The sequence below is a fragment of the Triturus cristatus genome, chromosome 7, assembly GCF_964204655.1.
Source record: "Triturus cristatus chromosome 7, aTriCri1.1, whole genome shotgun sequence".
NCBI lineage: Eukaryota > Metazoa > Chordata > Amphibia > Caudata > Salamandridae > Triturus > Triturus cristatus.
In genome coordinates, this window is record NC_140590.1 from 1,805,929,552 (window position 1) to 1,805,953,933 (window position 24,382).

At 43.1% G+C, this 24,382-nt stretch overlaps 1 protein-coding gene across 1 annotated transcript; it reads left to right on the forward strand.

Moving 5' to 3' along the window:
• The first annotated feature begins 10,995 nt into the window (after positions 1-10,995).
• Positions 10,996-11,943, forward strand: LOC146813222 (olfactory receptor 8U9-like). The gene has a single exon (XM_085615316.1). It carries the CDS (start codon positions 10,996-10,998, stop codon positions 11,941-11,943), a length of 948 nt encoding a protein of 315 aa, XP_085471442.1.
• The last annotated feature ends 12,439 nt before the right edge of the window (positions 11,944-24,382 follow it).

Below are 24,382 nucleotides of genomic sequence, written 5' to 3' on the forward strand. Positions count from 1 at the left end.
CCTGAAGTACGCCTTATAATGGAGTGACAAACATCAGTCACATTACATACCCCTGCATAAATCTATACTGGTCTCCAGTATAAGACAGGATCACCTTCACGTTCCTCTGCCTCATCTTAAATTCTATAAGTGGGTTACCACCCAGTTACCTAGAAGAAAAAGTACAAAAATATGATGCTCTTAGATCATTGCTTTCCTTCAGCTACAACCTCCTCCACGCTTCCAAATCTGACTACACATCCAGAGGAGACTGATGCTTACCAAATGCTGGATTCCCCTTATGGAACAGCTTCCCACCAGATGAACAGAGAACCAATAACGTCTCTTTCAAGAACAAAAATATATATATTTGCAATGGTTTCCACCCCTCCTGGTCTCCCAGCTCCTTTTTCTCCCTTGGCAAAAGCATTTCACTAATGCAGTCTGTCTGAGAGGAATATAGGTAAAATAAAATAAATAGGGAAAAATGAGTGCCAGAAACTCTCTTCACCACCCACCATCTACTAGATGATGGCTTCCCAAGATCCATTTACAAATGTGAACTAAGTGGTGACTCTGCATGGTGATCTTAATACCTCTTTTTGACACATTTCCCTTGATTACATATGTAGTAGCCACTTACCTCGCCCTTTCACAGCTTGCTATTTGCCTACATTCACTGTGGTAGTGAGAGGTTTTGTTGTCACAAGTACAATGTCCAAGATTTCAACCAGCCTATTTGTGCTGTTATCCAGAACCAGGCTGAGTTACTTGCTAATAAGATCCAGAAGGAGTTCATGGAAGGGTCTGCTTGGTTTATCAGCATCCTTTTGGTTTTCAAACCACATCTCCAGTACAAGAGAAGCATTATGGTTATAGTTATGCTAGGTCATCTGATAGATATTGAATTTTAAAATCTAACCTTAAAAAGCGAGACAAGCAGATAACTGTTGTATGCCTGCAATGAGTGTAGAAAATTAATCTTATCAGTTTTTGTAGATCCAAATAGTTGATAATTCTTATCACAGTAGGATGAGTGACTGCTCAGCAGCCCTCACTGCGTGTGCTTTCCCTTAAACCAGTGGTTCCCAAACTTTTGACTCCTGAGGACCCCCATTGAGTCACCACTGGAAGCCGGGGACCCCCAAGCAATTTGTAGGATTTAAATTTTAAACATTAAAACAGTAATTCGAAAAAAATAAACTAACGTGTGCACACAAAACAATTACTCAAAATACTAAGGATTTTAGGGGCATATTTAAAAGTCCCTATCGCCATGGGAACGTCACTTTTTGCGATGTTCCTGTGGCAATAGGGGCTTTGCCTTATTTACAAGGCAGCGTTAAGCCACTTATTGTGGCTTAACGCTGCCTTGTAAATAAGGACCCCTTTCACGCAATGCTTAGCGTGAAAAAGGTGGGCAGTGGTAGTTGCAGTAGGCATTTCACTCCAACACCCTTTGATTTTGACGCTGCCCACTATTTACAAGGTCAGCTTAAATAGGAGACAGCACCAGAATTAAGACCATGAAAAACCTGGTCTTAACTTGGCAAAATGAGGAGAAATGCCTTATTTCTCCTAGTTTTTGCTTTTTCCAACGCAAAACACCTTTGATTGTTTATGTTCAGGATGGTACCCTTCCTGCACATAAACAATCTTTAATAAAAATGACGTTTTGTAACTTCCATGTGTGCTGTATTAGGCAGCACACATAGAAGTGACAAAAAGGCATTACAAAATTGTTCATTTGCAGGAAGCGGGAACATAGCAGGATCAGGATATGATAGACTGGGAATAAAAATATGTTGCTAACTTTTACCATGCAATTTGCAAGCAGCTCTTTGACAGTTTATAGGACACTGTGCTAGATTACGATTGTCCCTTATGAATTGCACAGTGAAAAGAATCTCTGTGACAAAATCAGTAGCCAACTGACCTATGCACATAAAATACTGTTTTTTAAAATGCATTGTACACGTTCTTTGCAGTAGGCAGATTAACCCTCTGTGTCACATTAGATAAGTCAAAGACAAAACTCTCATCTCTCTCCAGCAGGTACATTAATCACTGGCATTTTCTTGACACTTTTATAGCTGCTCAAACTGCTACTCTTACAAGGAAATTTGCAGTGCTTTTAAAACTGCTGCCTGCGGACCCCCTGGGAATGTGCCACGGACCCCTGGGGGTCCTCGGACCCCAGTTTGGGAAACACTGCCTTAAACTATGGCAACTGTTGGAACAATTAACTGGCATGAGAGACATATCTGCAAGTCAGTCATACATGAGCAATATTTGTCCAGTCTGCATAAAATGAAGATATCACATATACGATCTAGGGATGTATTTCACCACTCACATGTGGAAAAAGCTCTGACACACGAGCTGAGAAGCAGCAATGGTACACTGCACATGGGGCCTCTGTGATAAAATGCAAAGTGACCTCATTTTAAGTTTGGTGGTAAATAAAGTCTGGTGTGACAATGCATTTTGAAATTAAACAGGAATTTAAGCTGTTCAGATAAAACATAGGGTAGTTGAACTCACATGCATGTTTTAAAGAATAAATTGGACAACCATATGAATGTTTTCAGTGATCCTGCTGCAGTGATTAATGTATGCAGGTTCAAAATCATATCAACTTAGAGAAAGATAGAAATGGCATCTAACAACAGCTAATTATTGATAATAATAAGTCAGTCAACATTTTGTTTAGTACAAGAATGCGTTGTGTATTGTGTGTAGAAGGAATATACCTGCCTTCAGTTGCATCCATTGTAGTTACAATTAGGTTCTATCACACTTTTTGCAAACGATGAATGCTGTGAATCTATAACATATCTGATGTATAAAACAGCGGCGGCTCCTCCACAATGGTGGAGGAGTGATGCCCCACTGGCTCAGAGCCAGCAGCTGAAAACTAAAATTATATTTTACTATTGTTTTATTTTTCAGCTGGTGGCTCTGAGCCAGTGCATGTAAGAAGGGGCTGGGTCGGTCCATGGGAGGGGGAGGTGGAGTGCTGTGCAATTCAAAGTGTTCCTGTCTGTTTGGCCGACCGTCCTAGGCCGGCCAAACAGACATATGCACTTTGGTTTCTCCTGCCCAGCTGTATTCTACAGCTGGGTTAGAGAAAGGCCCTGTATCTGAGTATAGTTTAAAACCAGCCCACTTAGGCCAATCCTTCACGCTGCTCTCATATTATGAGAGCAGCATAGGAGAGCAGTGTCTGGATTGGATGGGGAGTCTGTTGTCCCTGGGACTGCAAGGAACAGCAGAAAGGAGAAGCACCAAAGCGCAAGGCAGCCACAGGAACAGGGATGTTTTTTTATGCCCCTGACTGGCCCCTCTCTGTTCGACACTCCTGCTGCCCGATGCCCTGACGCTTCATAGTGGCAGTAGCAGAAACTGGTGTCCAATGTCCATGACTCTATCAAGCTCCAGTTGACAGCCATATGTCAAATGTAACTTGCCTCATCACAAACCTGCTTAGAGGAATGACTACATGGCTGTCAGTGCCTTCTGCGTCAGCAGTCATCCATAAAGAAAGCGTTTTCAAGGGGCAGCTTCCATGAAGGGAAGGGTTCGAGCAGCTGAGGTGAAATTGAGACTATTCCACTTCCCTCTTTAGTCTCACTGTGCTCACAGATAAGATTCTTTGGGTGAAGATGAGGTCCCTAGATAAGTGTGTTTGGCTTTGAGCTTGGAAGGGCGAGAGAAGACTGTCATTCGGGCTAGTCAAAGAGGGAAAGAAACAGAGGCAAAAACTCCAGTCCTCCATTCGGCAATACTGGCCCACAAGGCATTGTTGGATTATTTGTTACCATAGTTCAGCATCAGAAGCCAGAAAATTGGTGATTCTGCTTAGAAAAAGAATGAGGTTAAGTAGCAATAGTTTCCATTTGTAAGGACATATTTTAATCAAAGCTTTTTATCATTATATAGTGCATTGCAATTACTCTCAATTCATGGTGCTGCTTGGAACACAGGAAGCATCAAGAGAACTGCCTGTTAGAGAATTCCCACCTGCCTTCAGAGGATCAGAGGAATCCCTGGCTCTGATAAACTACATTCAAGATCAAATAAGCTGTACTTTTACTGGGTCTCAGTAAAAAAGTCCCACAATCTGTGAACCTGGAAAAACAGAGGGGACTAGCCTTTGATTGGAAGTGGGGTAAACCCTTTTATCATTTGAAGACCTGGCCTGTTATTGAAGGGCCATGTCTTGGAATTTCTTGAAAATGTGGGGACCTGTAGACAACCTGTGAAGAATTTACAGAAGTGTTGATCCTAATTCTGAAACTTTGGACTGTTTTCTTCATCCACCATTAGTCTCCGATTTTGGGAAGAACTGGAGCAAAGCTATTTTTCCTCATTAGAGTGTGGTAAGTGGTTGTCTGTAAAAAGGAACTTTCAAGGCATGCACCACTTTCAGAAACATAGCAGCATTTGTTGACATTTCTAATGTAAACAACTCAACATAGAAAAGTATCATAAAAAAACAGTACAACTAGAGGGTCAAAACATATCTGGGCAGGTCACAATAAAATAATCAAAACTGAACACAACACAGCAACTACAGAACAAAATAACCTTGCAACAACGCAGCACAAAGACAAAACAGTACTAAAGGCAACAGAACACATTTCTGCAACATCTCCACACACCAACAATTCACAAACATCCTTATTACACATCAGTAGCTGTAGAATTCTGTTTTCGTGATACAATGATGAAATGTGTTAGGAACAAGCAAGTACCTCAACTTAGGTTCAAGGCATTATATTGCCTCAGTGAAAAATGTGTTGTGATCTTGCCAATGGTTTTAATCATAGCAGTGATATGAATTAATATTACAAAAATCTGCTTGTACAAAATTTCCAACTTCAGAAGGCTCTGTAGTGGCTGAGTTGTGGTTACAAGGTACTTGATGATGTACACTTGGGGGTATATTTACAAGCAGGCGATAAAAAATTATCGCCGCTTTTGCGGCCGTTTTCGGCCGAAAAGCGGCGATAATTTTATCGCCTAATTAGCAAGGCCACGCTAACGCGTGAAGCCTTGCTTTAGCGTCAGGATTCCTAACGCCCAGTTTTGCATCTCTAATGAGATGCAAAGGGGGCGTTCCTGACCTAACATGACTGGAGAAATGTTGCTAAGCTACATTTCTCCTATCATCAAGCCCCACGCTATGAAGTATAGCGGCAGGAAAAGTAGCGATAACCCCTGTTATCGCTACTTTCCTTACACCTGCTTCAGGACTTACTTAGCCATGATATCCTATGGAAGGTGGATATCATGGCTAAGTTTGTGAGTCCCTATCAGCAAGCTAACGCCACATTGCGTGAGATTATCACTGGGTTTCCAGCGATAATCTCACATTAGGCAGTTAGCGTGAGGATTTTTATCGCTGAGGAGATAAGCGTTGCTAATAGCACGCTATCTCAGCTATAAAAATCCACGTTACCCGGCGATAATTATCCTCACGCTAAGAGCGCTGAGCAATAATTATCGCTGGGTGTTGCTGATATACCCCTAGATCTTTTGTTTTAAATATATTGATTTGGATGGTTATTTTCTGGCTTGTTGTGTGATTTTGAGTGTGTCTGTACCAGAGAACCCAGCTCAGCCAAAAATATTGCTTCTTGTTTGGCACTTGGAACAGCTAAACACAACAAACATAGCACCATGTAGTCATCTATCTCATGTAATGTGTACAAAACAATGTGATATCGGTATGACCAAGCATACGATCAAGGTCTCTATTGATGAACACAAAATCATGATTTGGATTGGCAAACCTGCTAATAAACAGGTCTCTCATTGTATCATGTTATTTTTTATATAAGTTGAACATTGCTTGATTGACATAAGATACTTATTGAATGAAATTCTATGGAAGCAACAATCGCATTGTTCTGTGCATCTTATATGAAAAAGGAAAGTGATTGATCCACATCTTTCAAAGTGAAGGTTGGTTTGAGTGTTGGCATAGATTACAATATGGGGTACACACCAGAAGGACACTTCGCACTGCCCAGATTACAATATGGGGTACACACCACATGGAACTCCCCACTGTCCAGATTACAAGATGGTGAACACACCACATGGACTCTCCCATTGGCCCTATCTCTGCTATGTAGGTTTTGATGTCTATTGTATTTGTTCAGCACTATTCTCCTATGTTTGTATATAGCAAAATGCAGTGCCTAGTACATCTGCTTTTCCTTATTAACTAACATATATACATTAAAACATGCACGTGCCACCTGTAATTGGCACACAGTACATCTTTTTTTCTGCAAAATCATTGACCACATTTTGGTTATTTTTCTGAGTTTTGCTTCAAAACTCTTTTTAATCCTTGATGCTGATGATTACACAGATGCAGACCTGCTAGGAGTGGCGTCACCTCTGGTCATAAACAGCTTGCATACATCAGGATGGCCTTCTAATGCCAGTCCTCCTTCACTAAATGTCTTGTTAAGTGTCCATAGTATACTGTGGGCCACATAGGGATGCAACTTCACACTTAAAATTGGCAAGGTCCTTCATGTAACACACTTATCCTTCACATTCACTGTATAATTCTATAATACGAGACACATTTCTTTCTTAATTCTTTAACTTCTTTTTAGTGAAGCCTAAAGCACGAATGTACTTTTGTACTTGACACAAAAGTATCTTCATTATTATTTATAAGGTAACAATTTACTATATTAATAGAGGCACATTGTTAGAAATAGGGGTCTATAGTTGGCAATGTATTGCACCTGTGCCCAAATAGAGGTCCTTCCTTCTAGTCAGGATAAGGAGGATACACTCCTAAAATAACCCCTGCTGACCCCCTTGGTAGCTTGGCACAAGCAGTCAGGCTTATCTCAGAGACAATGTGTAAAGCATTTGCCCATAACCAACAGTAACACAGTGAAAACACTAAAAAAGGACACCACAACAGTTTAGAAAAATATACAATACTTTATATATTCAAAACAAGACCAAACCGATAAAAATCTAACATACAGTACTTTGCAAGAATAACCTTAAAAATACAGTTTCTTGAAGTCAGTAGCTCAGTCCAGTGCTACCGTGGTGCAAAAAACAATAAAATACAACAGTTTCGTGTGACTGCATCGGGCGTGATGTCAGCAGACTTGTAAACAGTATCTTTTTATTGTGTCCGATCCCATTGGTGCGGGCCGGTCGTGGCAACTGTTGTGGTTGCGATGTGTAGCATAGTGGCGCAGTGCTCTCAAGGTGCAGTGCAAGAGGCGGCTCGGTGACAGTCGTCCAGCAGCATCGGTGAGACTAGGGCAGCTGTGAGGAGTAAAGGCGATGCTCAATGCGGTGCTGACAGATCATGGGGAGCTGGCATTGGTCGGTTCGGACTGTGGTTTGGAACGGGAGGTGCATTTTGAGACTTACAAAATGTGCCCCCAAGCCATGGTGCAGTCACGGGTGTTGAAGTGAATGGGCAGCGACGGCGTCAGTGAGACCAGGGTGGCAAAGTGAAGCTAGGTGTTTGGAGTGTGCATCCCACAGGTTACAGTGCAAGCAGCGACTCGGTGGTGACGGCAGTTGTCATCGTCGGTGAGACCAGGGTTGAGGAGCTAGATGCAGCGGTGCCAGCTGCAGTGCCTTCAGGACACAAAGCCAGCGATGGAATCAGTGATGGAGTTGGTTGTTTTCTCCTCTCTGTGGCATCTGAAACCACAGTTCCAGAGGCAGTACCCAGAGGTCGGTGAAGTCTTTGCAGTCCCTGAGACTTCAGAACAGGAGGCAAGCTCTACTTCTAGCCCTTGGACCTACACAGCTACAAGTTGAGAAAGTTCAGTCCAGCAGCAACTGCAAACCAACCTAGAAGAGTAATAATACACCAACGAGGCAGCACTCCTCCTGGGCTCCCTATCCTCTGGGACTGCAGGGAGCTGGCTACATTTCTTTGTGCTTCCATCAGGTGGGAGCACCCTTTCATCTTGTCTTCGACCCAGCATGAGTAAAACTAGGGGAGGCAAAGTTTCACTCCATCGAACTCTGTGGAGTTAACTAAAAACTCTGCAAAATTCTGCGGAGGTGTTCAGTACATGCTACTCAGTCTGATTTTTAGCACCGGGAGCTTGTCCCACGCTGTAAAATCCGCACAAATGGGACCATGTGGCACTCGAGAGGGTGCTGCTTCCTTATGCTGCACAAGCAGATTTTCTATTTGAAAGGTAGCTTTCTCAATGGGAGTGGCAGTTTTATCATTGTGAGTGTTAGAGACCTGCAGCAAGCGCCCACTTTGAGAAATCTCACCAGGAGGTTGCCTAATGCTCCATTTTCTCACTCACACTCACCAAGTTAAGGTTGGCAAGCCATGAGTGAGAAGAAACTCCAGAGGAGCAGTGTTTACCACCTTCCCTTGAGCAAACACAGCTTTTCCCGTGGGCAGAGCACTGTGCCTAAAATCATCACTCTGTCCTAGGGGATGGGGAACCAGAAACAGTTCAGCATCAGGTCCTGGTGAATGAGGTCCCTGTGGATAAAGTTGGAATGAGTGGGTCCTTTTCCCCTCTGCAAATTAAAAAAAATGTTTTATTTGCGCTAACTCCCAGAGACTGAACCACTCCAGGAGCAATTTAATGAAAAGTGGGGGCCAGCCTTTTTTTAAAAAAATTGCCAGCCCTGTGGTATACTTGCACAGGACTGCTAAACAGAAACAGAAAAAATTAGGCCTGGTGGAATCCCTTTTGGAATGCCAATGCAAGGTGTAGGGGTCAGGGTATCCATCAGGGCTGGGCGTAGTACGTGGAGTTTCACTACGCAGAACTCAGCCAACTGACGAAAACATTCTGTGAAGTTCCGCAAGTGGCGGAGTGCAGTGTGACCTGCTGTTCACGATTGTCTTCCTGCTACTTGGCTAGAGATTCTACCCGAGCGGTAGCTTGCGCACACAAACTTACCAGCACTAGGCGGAGCAGAGGTTTCTGCACTCCACGAGCTCCGCAGAGTGTGGAGAGCAGAAAACTCCATGATCGAAGAGGAGTTTATCACCCAATCCTAGAGTCCTTAATGGCTACTGCAACATTTTTTGTCAGTGCACTGGAACCTCATTCAATCATAAAGATTGAATTTTTGAGTTTTAGCCCATCCGCAAATATATCTAAAAACTTCAAACCTTAAATCCTCAAAAACTTTTCAATGTATTTACACCAAATTTGGAACCCCCCCTTTTTTCTTGGCCCTTGCTTGACACATCCCCCCAAAACTTGCAACGTAGCAGCTGAACCAGTAAGGAGACATTTCTTGAAAATTTCATGAAGGTTCCTCAAGCAATGCCTAACTATTGGTGAAATTTTAAATGATTTTCCTATGGAAACTTTGATCCTAACTATAACCACCTACTGGCTCTTCACTGAGAAAAACAACAATGGTTAAAGTGTCATTGCAGTTAGGTGGAAATGCTTCTTAAAACAAAACATTTTTTCCAACAACACAGTGAAATTCCTCAGGTATAGTTATTTGAGCTAACTTTAATTTGGTCCTCGCCATGCACTGCTTATAATCTAACATATTACATCATCCATGACATATTCATTGACATAATTGATAACATTACTGATGACATCTCAAATTATATCATTTATTACATTAGTTATAATCTCACTAATGACCTCATCCACCATACTGCTGTTCAATTTTGCACAAACAAGTACAGCCTTTGAAATATGGAAATAGGTAGTAAATGGTGAAGAATCATGTAAGCATAAACTACATGCATAGTGTTCTCATCTCCTTAAAGCCTTACCTTCTTCTGAACAACAGAGCGTGTGATGTATTGCATTGAATCTCTCAAAGATCTTTCTCTCTGGTGTGTTGAATCGGTGCTTCAAATGTAAATCATTATGTCAGACCTACAGAGTAACATATGTTGTCAAGATAACATGGAAAGATAGAGACAGGAGGTAGAAGAATTCACAAGAAGACTATACATGTACAGGGTACAAGTACAGATCAGGATAAGACACAAAAGTACACCCACTGTATTACCTAGGTTTCTCTGTTCTAACTGCCCAGCTCTGAGACTGAGAAGAGAGAAAGCTGTACGCTATATACACCACATTCAGGCAAGCACCTGGTAGGTCTTGAGCGACATAAGATCCAAATTGAGGATAATCGTTTCCCTCCTGCAGATACACCAATTGATGAGTCTATACTTTCCAATGCAACACGGATACATGGATGTGATGTGGAAGGCACACAAATGTGCACAGAAGAGCACAGTATGCAAGGCTAGAGAGACCCTGGAAATTACATGTTATCTCTTCTTTTGGGAAGGTGAGCATATGCAAACTGCAATGGAGTTAGAAACAATCACAGCAGCACTTCACCTGTAAGACTGGAGGAGCACACACAAATGATAGGACTGTGAAGCAAGAGAACAAGACTGGTGCAGACTGACTATTCACATGTAGGTAACTTTGCATTTGTTGATTTGGTAAAACTTTCTCCTTGTGTGAGCAAGGGCATGCCAAAATAGCTTTAGTCATTGCACACTCATAATCCCTTTTGAGCGTTTAAGTCTTTGCTTGAAAAAACTCTCTGTGCCTTCAGAGTCGAAGGCATTGTGTCTTGTACACCAAGTTACTCCTTTAGCCTGCTGATCCACTTATTTGGCTATGTTCTATTGAAGTCACATCTACCAACATGAGGATGGTACAAGAAAGATGCAACAGGACCCGTTAATATGCCTTCAAGTAACAAGTTTAGCTTGTCTATTCTGATCCACTTATTGGTCATGAGCCCTGATTTAGACTTCAGTGCAAATACAAATTCTCTAAATTTGGGGTTATTAGGATGATTAATACACAGGAGAATTGTCTAGCTACCCTTAAAATAATGTAAGAATGTAGACTTAATGTAGAAATAATCAGTGACTTTACTTTTACAACTTAATCATTTATTTGCTCAGAATGCCATCTTGACTCATCTCTCGTGTTTTAGATTTTGTAAACAATAATTCCTTATTTCTTTCAGATGGGAGATATCAATAAAACTTACCTGGCAGAATTTGTTCTTGTAGGCTTCTCTGATCTTATCAACTTGCGAGTTCCCATATTTGCTGGATGCCTGCTTTTGTATCTAATGGCAGTTTCTGGTAACCTCACTGTCATATCTGTCATTTACTCGGAGTCAAAACTTCACACACCCATGTACTTCTTCCTTACAAATCTGTCTTTTGTAGATATCTCCTACACTTCTGTCACAATCCCAAACATGCTGGCCAGCTTCTTTCTTTCAAAAACACGAATTTCTCTCCAGGAATGCCTGCTGCAGGTGTACTTTTTCATAGCAATGATCGCAATAGAATTCCTACTGCTCACCATCATGTCTTTTGATCGCTATGTAGCCATCTGCAACCCATTACAGTACACTCTGATCATGAATAGATCTGCATGTCTGCAAATGGCCACTGGAGCATGGATTTTAGGCTTCCTGGTGCCAATATTTCACTCTGTTCTTTTATCCACATTCTCCTTCTGTAAGACTCATGAAATTAACCACTTCTTCTGTGACATCGCTGCACTGCTGCAACTTTCCTGCACCAGCACTCGTACCATTGAAACAATGACGTTCATCATTGCCGTGGTATTGATATTATTCTCATGGATTTTAATTATCACTTCATACATCAAAATAATCTCAGCCATTCTGAAAATCCAGACCACTACACAGAGACAAAAGGCCTTCTCGACCTGTGCCTCTCACCTCACAGTGGTTATTTTATTTTATGGAGCCATCATGTTTGTCTATGTAAGGCCAGTCTCGATGTACTCAGTAAGTGAGAGCAAAATGTTCTTCTTGGTCTACAATGGAGTGGTCCCTTTGTGCAACCCCATAATCTACACTCTTAAAAACAAAGAGTTCAAAGATGCCTTGAAAAGAAGAACAGGTAGAAGATCACGGAATAAGGAACAAGCCTGAGGTACAATGCTATTGTGCAACATATTTATTGCATCATTATTTATTATGATTTTTGTTTCACACCCAAATAATTTGACCAATGCTAGGTTTTATGGGTTATGCAAGTTTTTTCTAGCCTTACAGATCAATGCATTCATGGGCACAGACACAGCTTAAGGCATTGCATAACGTGAGACAGTTTGAGTCTTAAATAAGGGCTCATATAAGAAGAGATGTCTATCCTTTTCCTAATGTGGGTTAGATTTTATGCTCCTGGGCGTACTTGAAAAATTTGTAATGAACATCGGATTGGACAGTGCCATGGACAGGGTATATGAGAAAGAAATTGGGCACTAGACCAAACCTAAGTGCCCCACTCTCACTAACATCTCCCCAAATGGAATTTATAAACAAAAATGAATCTGTTTGTAAATGTGTGCACACACTGTAGACACCCTCTGTTGATGCTTACGGGTGTACTTGCTAAATTAGTAATGAACAACTGAGTGGACAGTGCCATGGATAGGGCTTGCATAGTTTAAAGTGTACTATGAGGGCAGTATGCTTCAGATAAATACATTAAAAAATGAATGAGAAAATGTGCATTAAATGGCATTTTTACTGTTCTTAAAATCACTAAACATTGCACTGCGGTGCACCTTCTAAATTACCATTATGGATACAATAGACCTGATTACAAACTGCACATTTATATTACGTAGAATGTACTGCAAATCATACTACAAAGTGTAGCTTTTGCCTATACTTCTATGCGCAGAGTTGTCTGCCCTGACTGCGGAGTCTCCACACATGTAAGTATAGATTTTAATCACAAATGTGGGAGGGACACAGAGGAGTGGCTGAGAAAAGCAGAATACTTACTACCAAATGGGTTTAGAGATGAGTAAGAGGGGATTATGGAGGGCCAGGGGAACGTCACCCACCTACACATGTAACTTACAATTCCTGTAGTAATTGTATCGGAATTTGTGAGTAGAATGCTGAAAGTAGTAAACTTACTATATAGTGTAAACATAACATACAAAAGTGAGTCAGGTCCTGTAGAGAGATGAACAATTTTTACTCAAATCTGCAAATAACTTTAGATGGACAAGAAGTAGTTTACTTCGGGAAACTAGTTAAGAAAAAGGCTGCAGCAGCTATTGATAATATTAGATATTGTGGTTAACACATGTGTAGGGCTGTGTGATCTGATTTGTGGAGTGCATATGTTCAGTCCCTGTTTTCCAGAGCTATGATAACACCCAGTGGAGGAAGCCTCTCAAAATTCTGTTGCGTATGACCAAAGAATAGACTGTGGTTTTAGAACTACTAGGGTAGTGTTTCCGAATTTATGGGCAGTGTCAGCACAAGTCATACAGGTTTACACTTGTGAATTATATTGGCAGTTCCTTTCTAGAGAATTTACCGGCAGTGTTTCCTGTCAAAGCGCAGCATACTAGTGAGCATATACTGACCCTGTATAGTAGTTGTTAATACTAATACGTTTAGAAGGCTGGCTACAGATTTAAGTAACATATTGGAAGAAAAAAGAAGAGAGAAAGACACATATACTTACCAGAGTCAGCGATAGCAGTACTGGAGTTGCATCTGTACAAAGGAGGTGAGGAACCTATAAATAGAGAGAAAGAGAACAAACAAGAGTTGAGTTGGAACTGAAAAAAGGGAAAGGACTGAGCTAAATTAAAGGAACATTTGTTTTTTTAATATAGTTGCAGCACACAAGAAATGCATAGGTCACAAGAAAACTGGGTAGGTACATTTAGAGATATATAGACATAGATACAAATATTAGAGCACTGTAAGTTGTTTAGTGCTACTTTTTTCTTACAGTTCGACTTCCTGTAAAAACTTGTTTTGCAAGAAAAGAAGATGCAAGCAAGGTCTAACCATTGGAGAAAGAATCAGAGATATATTGTGACTGTCTCTTCTCTGTCCCATCCCCTTTCCCCACTGTGGTTTCCACGGTGGTTCACGTGTAGTACTATGTGTAGAATGGAAAATCGTAGTGAGGCACTGGGAACTGACGCAGATTCTGCTCCTGTGCATATTTGTGGACTGCACCCCTGACAGAGCTTGAAGGGTGGGGGACGGATACTCAGGGTGCCCACAACCCAGTCCAAAGGCCTGGTGGTTCTATTAGTGAGCACCAGGAGTGAGACCTAGTCTGTACTTGGTTGACATCCCCTGAGTGGGATCCCTTATTGTCAAGAGAGATGGGGTGGGCGGTTGTAACAAGCATACCACCAGTTATGGTGTCTGGGAACACCACTCCAAGTGGAAGGGTGCAGTAGTCCAGAGAAAGGGTGGAGGGGGCAGACAGTCCCCAGTGGTGGGACCATTGGGTCAGGGGTAGCCAGCTCTGATGTCAGAGCACCCCAGGACTGACCCTGGTGAGGACACTTCTGGCCTGGGGGGTCTTCATGTACTGTCAGGTCGACAGGAGCCTGGGGGTCTGCACCAGGCAGACTATCAAAATACACCTGAGGAAGGTGCTTCCTTTGGTGGAGTGGGTATACCCAGGCACAGGTCCAGGCTAAGGATGCAGAGCCTGGTTTGGAGGGCCAGGCTCAGGGTGTCGCCCATGACCTAGATGAAGAGGAAACTGCTAGACATGCCCCTATCGGTTTGCCTTCTGGGGTACTGGGGGGAAGGGAAGTCTCACCCCTGACCACTGTCCAGTCCAAGGGTACAGAGCCTAGGCTGGTGTACCAGTTGCAAGATATCACCCTGAACTGATGAGAGAATTGTGAAGGACACTTGCCTAGGTGTCCTGACAATTCTGGAGTCTGGGGGGTATCTCTTCCTAGTGGAGGGTGCAGTACCCCAGAGGGGAAGACAGGTTGTGGGGAAGCCCACCCCAGTCTCCTGTTCAGCCACAGGGTACACTGAGGTTTTTGGGCCAGTATCAGGATGCCATCCCTGACCTAGCAGAAGGGAGAGTGCCAGGCACCTGGGGATACCACCCTCCACTCTCTGAAGCCACAGGGGTTATAGAGCCCTGAAAGGCTTGAGCCTGGCTCTCATCATTGACAGCTGTAAGTGGCCACTGTGGCGTGTTGTCCTGGTGGACAGAGTTGCCCCTGGGTGAGCAGGAGTCAGACCCTGGGGTAGACTGGGCCACACCACTGTCTTGGAGATGGTAGCACTGTCTGCCCACTGGGAGACATCTGTGAGCAAAGTAAGGTGAGGTGTTGGACAGCTAGGATCCACAGGTGCATGGAAGGGTTCTCAATAGGTTAGCTTAGTGAGCTCAGAAAGTATGGACAGGGGGATCCAACTGGGTTCAGAAAGGCATAGAACAGGAATGTGCCTGTAAGATGTGAGACCAGCCACTCACCTGAAATCCAGGATCATCTGCCGGGGCAATACTAGTTCCTCAATGCACTCAGAACAACTCTCAGAGCTACTGATTAAAACAGGAGCTCTGGCAGATGTTCCAAGAGGGAAGGGGAATGGGATGAGAGAAAAAAGAGAAGAGAAGAGAAGACACTGTACCATCTGCCACCTGGGCCAGCCAGGATCCGAGTTCTAACGAGCAGGCGTAGCGTTAGTTTCCATCCTAGAAGCAAGGGTAATTATTAACAATCAGATAGACTCAAGATATGCCCACTATATCTATAGGACACTTGTATTCCCAGGAGTTAGTTCTATAGTGTTGTTGCTAGTGTAAATTCAATGACACTAAACTTCTAGGATTGTTTTCATCTCAGGCATATTAATCAAATATATATGAGAAAAGCAACTGATCTAGAAAACATAAATGCAACGTATTAAACTTTCAGTCTGTTTCTAGATACACACTTAGTATGCTTCTTATAATCACCCTCACTTTTGGCATGATATATTCCTGCCTTAAACCTAAATGGAATTTCTTACTTTTATAGTGACCCAGCAAATTCACATCAAATGCCGGGAACTACATCTCATTTCGCCAAACGTCACCAAAGTCAACTTGCCAACATCCAAATGACACACAAAAGTCAAAGCACCAAAAACAATATTATGAACACAGGTAGCGCGATAACCAGAAGGCTGAAGTACCATAAAATCGAACTAAAGGACTATACCTACCAATAGTCCCAATACCATGACCAAATAATCAGTCAGTTGGCAGTGAAGAAGGTTCAATCGTTTATTAAACAAAATACTCTATATAGGAGCCTCTCCGAACCTCACCCATCAGGTGCGCCGAGAAGACTGTTGGCTCGTATATAAACATGAGGTTATATACTTTTCAGTTCAACACATATATTTACTTTAAAAGGAAAAACACCAGTTGGCCCTCGAGCTCCAAGAAAGGACCATATATGGCACACATCAGACCAGTACAAAGGCTTGACTATCTATTACTGATGAGGTCAGTAATGCGATTATCGCCCCAAAGCCAGATGCGACCTTGAGTCTTAGAACAGTCGAGTAAACAGCCTACCTTCAGCTGCTACCAGTAACTCAGATGAACTGGGGCCTGACAACTGCACGTGATCAACACGTGATCATGGCCTGTGCCTGAGCATATGATCAGAAGATGGCGTCTGTATGGTTCTCGGCCTACTCTTATAGCAATAGATATACAGGGAGGAAATAAACGAGTTTCCTCCAAGCAAAAGCATATATATCAAACAGGGAGTGTACGTATAGATGCATCACGCTAACATAATATAGGTCCGATACCCTTATATATGGGAAATCTAATTTTTTATCCCTCAGAACGGCCCTTTTAGCATGATGCAGCTAACTAAAACAGTTTAATCTTCAAATATTCCCTAATCAATCTGCATTAGTTCCTTGAGCTCCTGCTGAACTAGCTGAGCTTTTACCACTGTTGGGGATGGACCAGACACAGAGGGAGTGAGTTTTGTCGCACAATAAGAGCAACATGCAGGTCCACATTGTACACAAACACAACACGTGAATATGATACCGGCTATACATGCCAGCACCATCAACATTTTCCATCCCCAAGTAGACAGCAAACCCCAGAACCAACCATAGAGAGACCACGTACCAGTTTCTACATGTATCTCAGAAGCTAAACGATGTAGCTTCTGCATAGCCAAATGAACGGAGGGTGCGGAGTCAGGAATATAAACACAGCAAGAGCTGCCGATCACACGGCATGCTCCTCCTCGATCTGCCAAGATAACGTCCAAAACCATACGGTTTTGAAGCAAAACGAGTCTGGTCGCCTGTAGCTCTACTGTTATATTGGTCAGTATTCCTGCAGTAGTGTTAATTCCCCCTTCAACTACTCTAGACAAATGTTGTACTTCTTGGCTAGTAATCATAGGCCGCCAAAAGGGTAACACTCCCTTCATAATGTCGGTGAAATGCTGCGATGGAGTATCGGTCTGATCTCTATCGGTGGTATCTATCACCCTTTTATTTCTCCTAATAAGCACGCTACGTTTATCTAGTCGGTGATCCTTGTGATAGTTAGAAGGGGCAATATAAACTGGAGGGTACAGGAAGGACAGGTAGAAACGTCCAGTCCAACCCCGTGCAAGCCAAGTATAAGCACTTCCTCCGCAGATAAAATATACATTAGGATGGGTTAATAACGGGGGGCTGCTAAAGGTACGCAACTGATAAGTGTAATTACATCGGCTTACTCCTACTGATATGTACCCTACCCATTGAACACAAAACGTAGAGGTACAGTTTAATACAGGCACTGTAATAGCCCTATCTTCAGTAACATTACGGTCCTGAAAGTGTCGATAATATTGAGTGAAATTGAATTCAACAAAGTCCGAAATTTCATTCGGTATTATTTTCATGTGTTATATACATATTCATACAGGCATTCGGATCTAAGGTTCCCTCTCCATTATTCCCATTGGTGTTGAATCCTTGATGAACCTCAATATATGCTAAAATCATTTCATAATCTCTCTCTGAAAACCTATGAGCGTCCACAACGTAATGCATATACATCATAGAAAGCAATTTGAACCAAGCCTCGCAACTTCCCAGATGAGACAAAGGTAGGGATATAAATAAATCGTTTTTGTGCATAACAGATGGTAAAAGACCACAAACCCAACAATTTGTAATATTGGTGGCACTGTGTGCTTGGTGAAGCATTTCAAGGAATGCGTTTTTCACATAGGTCTGACGCTGCCTTTCCTTATGAGGGGCTAAAGTATGAAACACATGTTCCGGAGGTGGGGTAGTTGTTCCTAAAACAGTATGCATAGGGTGGTGAAATTCTAAATATATGAATACTCCCAGTAATATAATTAGCAATATTGCTATAGTAGCTATAATTACAATTTTAACACGATTGGTCCAATTAGTAAAAACAGGCATATGTAGGGAAATAGCGTGGTACAAAAGGGCGTTCCTCTTCAGGAAAAAAACGAGCAAAGGGATACATGCTAACTAAAAGTCCAACAATAAACTAGGGCAATGCAGTCCAACCTGCCAGAGGGTACTTCTTTCCTGTGTCTGTTTAGAGCCTCACAGGCAGGCTCCTATCGTTCATCACAGATAATACCAAAACAAACTTATCACGTTGGAGTTATGTTCTCACACAACCTTTGAAGAAAACACAACCTGGGCCCCTTTGGACATGAAATTCAGTCTTTCTTTCTGAACAGAGCAAACAAATGTTCAAAGCTCTCAGCACGTTCAGTCCAGTGTCTCGCTCAGTACACCAGAAGTGTATCTAACAGACATTCAGAGCACAGGTCTGCACCCTATCACTCAAGTCTCTCCCTATCTCCTAATATGTTCACCTGGTGTACCGTGTTGTTTTCTGGGCTGCAGATTGTATCGAGTATGGCCAGGCACTTCTTGGTCAGAGAACAAAACAGAGGATGATGAATCCGGTGAAACAGGGGTACTGCAAGCCTCTGGGTTAGCTGTAGGAACAACAGAATCTGGGGCGATCAATTGTGCTGATGACAGAGCCCCTTCTGAGCCCGGTGCACCTTCTCCAACTACCTGTGCATCAGAAAAAGGGATTAATCGAGGAACTTGCTCACTTTCCTGAGTCAGAACCCCGTCCTGGATCGCTGATCATATGGAAGCGGGAGGGGTAGTTTTTTCAGATGTGACACATGAATCCAGTGTCGCTTGCCGTTCACTTTCACCGCCGTCTGCGTGGCCAACAAGACCTGAAACGGTTCAGACCAACGAGGATCCAAGCTGGATTTGTGCTGATAGTTACGGACCAGAACCCACTGTCCTGGTTCCAATCGATGTCCAGGACCCTCCGGCAGGGACTGCAAAACTGCTGAAACCTTTTGATGAATGGAATGAAGATCTTTAGTCAAAGCATACAAATAGTCTGTCAGCATAGGATACTCTATGTCACGAAACGTTCTGGGTCTCGGGAAGCCCCAAACATTAGCAGGGTGCCCAAAAATGACCTCATATGGAGACAAACCAGAACGAGAATGTGGGGTAACTCGTATTGACATTAATGCAAGCGGCACAGCATCTGGCCACCTCAATCCAGTACTTTCTTGAATTTTTGCTAATTTGAGCTTTAATATCCGATTATACTTCTCAACCAACCCAGCGGACTGGGGGTTTCGAGCCGCATGGAATTTCTGTTTAATCTGTAGTCCATTACACATATGTGTGATGAGTTCTGCATTAAAATGTCTTCCGTTTTCGCTCCAAATCACACGAGGCAATCCGTAGCGAGGGAAATACTCCTTTACCAACGCTTTTACCATTGCCAAAGCAGTGTTTTCTTTTGTCGGGTAGGCTTCCACCCATTTACTGAAAGCGCATACCAGGACATACTTCAAATTGTTAACGCGCTCCAGCTGGATATAATCCATTTGAAGCACCTCAAAAGGCAAAGATGGTGGTGCAAAGTTTCCACTCAGAACAGGCTCCCTGCCCTCTGGATTATGTCGTAAGCAAACCATGCAATATTGTACCAAATGAGCAGCGGTCCTAGAAATATTGGGATTGTACCATACAGGATCTAATAATGCACAAATACCTTTCACCCAAATATGAACCATGTGCCATTGTCACCACCGCATTCACTAATGCATTAGGCAACAGCCACCGCTGCTTTTCTGTCAGATCAATCCAACAACCATCTGCATCTAATCTCCCAATTCGCTCTTTCCAGTGAGCAAGTTCAATAGGGGTAGCTTCTTTCTGTATTTCTCGGACACTCTCCATGGTATTATCAAACATCTCTGTTTCAGCCACCCACCTAGCAGAGCTAGTCACAAACATTGAGGTCAATTTGGATTTTGCAGTTTCCTTAGCTACTTGATCGGCAAAGTACCCTCCCCTACTGCATCAACCACTGCCTTGTGTGCACTACATTTGACTACAGCCACTATTTCTGGTAACGTCAATGGGCCATGTTGTATTCGCTGACCATGAGAAGTAAGAAAACTTCTTTCTGCCCAAAGTCGGCCAAAACTATGTACCACGCCAAAGGCGTACTGGCTGTAGGTGTAAATATTTACTCTCAGTCCTTCACTTAACTCACAGGCCCGAAACAATGCCACTAATTCAGCCACCTGTGCTGACTGATAGGGTACTCAAGAAGCCTCAACTACAGTGTGAAGAGTAGTTATCACATATGCAGCAGTTGTCGTGCCATCTGGTAACTTGAAACAAGAGCCATCGACGTACAACTCCCCTTGAGGGTCAGATAGAGGAGTGTAAGTCAGGTCTATCCGTCCCTTCATTTCTTCCTCAGTCCAAAATATACAATCACGAACATCATTGTTCTTTTCATTCGAAGGGAGGGGTAGTAACGTAGCAGGGTTCAGAGTGGCACATTGTTTAATCGTAATGTGTGGAGTAAACAAAGTCAATTCGTATCCGCTAAGACGTGCACTCGTAAGGTGCTGGGTCTTTGTTTTGTTCAATAATGTATCCACAGCGTGCGGTACCATCACTGCGAGGTCAGTGTTCAGAACGAGCGCTTCCAACTGTCGAATAGCCACTGCAACCGCAGCAGTAGCTCTTAAACAGCTAGGGGGTGCTCTGGCGACTTTATCCAACACCGCAGAAAAATAGGCATAAGGTCTTTGCTTACCACCAAATCCTTGTGTTAACATTGAAAGCGAGCAACCGTCCACCTCGTGTACGTAAAGCCCAAAAGGTTTGCGGTAGTCAGGAGTACCAAGAACAGGTGCAGAACATAGGGCAGATTTAAAGAGTCAAAAGCATCTTGACAAGCATCAGACCAGGGTAAAGGTTCATGCACATCTTTAGTGGTTAAGTACAGAAGAGGTTTAGTAAGAAGGGAAAAATTAGGGATCCATTGGCGACAGTAAGAAGTTATGCCGAGAAATGCACGAACATCACGCTGAGTATGAGGTACAGACATATTAAAAATGGTAGTCACACGCTCAGGCGTTAGTCTCCTCCCCTCCTTCGACAGTAGATGACCGAGATAGGTCACCTCCTGTCGACAATATTGAAATTTAGAAAGGGATACTTTATTGCCATTAGCAGCCAAATGAGACAATAATTGTACAGTGGCCTTCTTACAACCTTCCTCGGTATCAGAGGCCACTAACAAATCATCTACGTATTGCAAAAGCACATTACCAGGGGGCAAGACCAAATCATACAACAATGTTTTCAAAGCTTGACTATAACTACTAGGACTCTCTGTGTACCCCTGGGGAGCACGGCAGAACCGGAAGCTGCGACCAGACAATGAGAAGCCAAAAATATGGCTGCTATCAGGATGAATTGGAATGCTAAAGAAAGCATTTTTTTAAATCAATCACAGAGAAATATTTAGCAGTAGGAGGAATCATAGTGAGAATAGTAGTGATGTCTGAAACCACAGGGTATTGGGGCACCACTATTTTATTAATTTCGTGCAAATCAATCACAAAATGATAGGTATCAGCATAGTCAGGATAGCTTCCAACAGGGGCTTTTTTTAAGATAGGCAAAATGGGGCTGTTGCACACATTAGCAGCTGTCTCTTCCACCACACCCCTTTTTACCAAATCTTGTATGATGGAGAGCAAAGCCTTCTCACCAGCCGGAAAAATTTTGTATACGAGGAAGCCGAGCATTTTGCTTCAAAGTAATAGAAACGGGCGGAATCTTTAATAATCCTACATCTGTGTCACCAGTGGCCCACAATGTTGCTGGAATAGCAGCAAACTCAGGAGAGAGGGGTTCATTTTTAGTGAAGCATTGCAAAGTATGCTTCCCAAGGGAATTAATAGTCAAGTAAACACCATCAGGTGAACAATGAATTTTAGCATGTAATTTCTTCAACAAATCCAAGCCCAACAAATTTTCGCCACAATGGGAAGTCAAAAGAACCGGGGAGTCTATCGTAACAGGACCAATTGTAAAAGGAATAGGTTTGGAGATGGGGCTCACCACCGGAATTCCTGAGAATCCTACCGAAACATTATTGTGCCCGGACAGAGCAGCCCCTGGTACCAGGGAACGAGAAATAGAACTATTCATTGCACCCGTATCAACTAAACACTTTTTAGATGTCCCCATCAAATGCGCCTCTACATAAGGTCCTTGCTGATCAACGGGTACTGACACCTGGCCCTCACTCTGTCTATGGCTATCCTATGTATAAGCATACCCTTCGGTCGCATCCATTGCACACTCCTCATTATAATACTGCCTACCTCTTGGATTATCAAAATAATTATTTTCTTGTCCAACTTGCGTCGCCTCTTCTCGTCGCATATCACTGCGATCCACACTTCCCCGACCTCTTCCTCTACCTCTCATAGCCCTGTTCTGGGCCGTCAACAACGGACACTGAAATCGCCAATGCCCTTCCTCCTTACAATAAGAACACTGATTTATTCCCAAAACGACAGCCGGCCCTCTGCCTCGTCCAGTTCCCGCCCCCCTCTGGACGAACCCTCTACCGCCTCTCTCTCTGCCTCGTCCTTGGACAACTTGTTGCAACAACACCCGTGTTTTAAGATCCCTCGTTCTCTTTTCCGTCTTATCCTTACTCTCATTTTCTCTATGTTCATAATATTGGGCCATACTCAATATTACCGAGGGCGTGGAAGTGGTCCAGGTACTTTCAGTGGCTTGTAACCGTGCAGAGACTTCGGGTAACAAATTGGTCACAAAACGATTAACAAATAATCGTATACCGCCTTCCAACGATAAATCCTGTCCACTAAAATCAGTGAATACGCCCTCAAATCTAGTGAAAAAATCAGAAACACGTTCATCTTTCTTCTGTTTACATCTGGTCAATTTGTCCCAATCCACCTTACGAGGCGGAATTAAGGAATGCATGTTAGTGATAATGCGGCCAGGTAATGCCAATAATTCAATTTTTGGCTTATTTCCAGGCTTATGATCCTTGTCCCAATCCTTTATCTGCTCCCATGTTCCGCCTAATTCTTGAGCATGGTCCTGATAATATACCTGACACCATACGTCAACTGGAACTAACAATGCAAAAAATAGCTCTATGTCAGCTAAGGTCATGGCGGCCGAAGAGGCCGCTTCTGTGAGTTCTTTATAATAAGCAGTGGGATTCTTAAGAGGGTCGGGTAATTGCGATTTTAGCAAGAGGACTTCACTCCTCTTCCAGTGGGTGTAAACCCATTGCTCCTGCACTCGAGCCTCTACACAAGGTCTAGTCACCACACCGTGGTCATCCTTTAGTTCCGGTATTTTAGGATGCAGGATAGAATGAACTTCTCACATAGGATGCTGAGTGTCCCACGAGGGACACTTTTGATGCATCCGTTCTCGATAATTTAATAAAACCTCCACATTTCTATACACTTCATCTGGGCTAAGTTCAGACTTATGAACCCTGTCCCGGATGTCATACATCACTTGGCGGGCCATCCCTCCCGGAAAACACTGTTCCCAGAGAGTAATAATACGTGCAGCCATGTGTTTCAAGGCATGTTGCTGCATAACAGGCTCATAGTCTCGAAGCGTGTTCCATATATCAGTTATAGTGTAAATAGGCTGTCGCATCCACTGGGATGACTAATTCTCAATCATCTGTTTCTCATTCTGTCCTACAGCCGAATGGGTAAACAACTTCTGTGCATCGAAATCCCCTGGAGCACGAAATGGAGTCGAAACAGCTGGAGATGGGGTCGTGCTCGTAGAAAGGGAAGTCCACACAGGGGTGGGGGGAGACAAAACAGCTGTGGACATAACGGAAGACGGCAGGGTAACAGGCCATAAAGTAGCAGTCTCGGACACTGAGAGAGATGAAACAGAGGATGTTCCCGGAGAGGCAAGGGATGAGGAAACAACAGGGGCAGAAGCTGAAGGGGCCTGTACTAGAGTCGGGGGAACAACTGGATATATACGCTGTGGAGCATAAGGTGGAGATGGACGAGTGTCCAATAAATCCTCTATCTCATCTTCCGCTTCAGTCCTAGTCACATCGGTCTTATCCACTTTTCCACTTTTAATCTAAATTGTCTGTCTGTACAATCAATCCCTTGTTCAGTTTGTGCTTTAT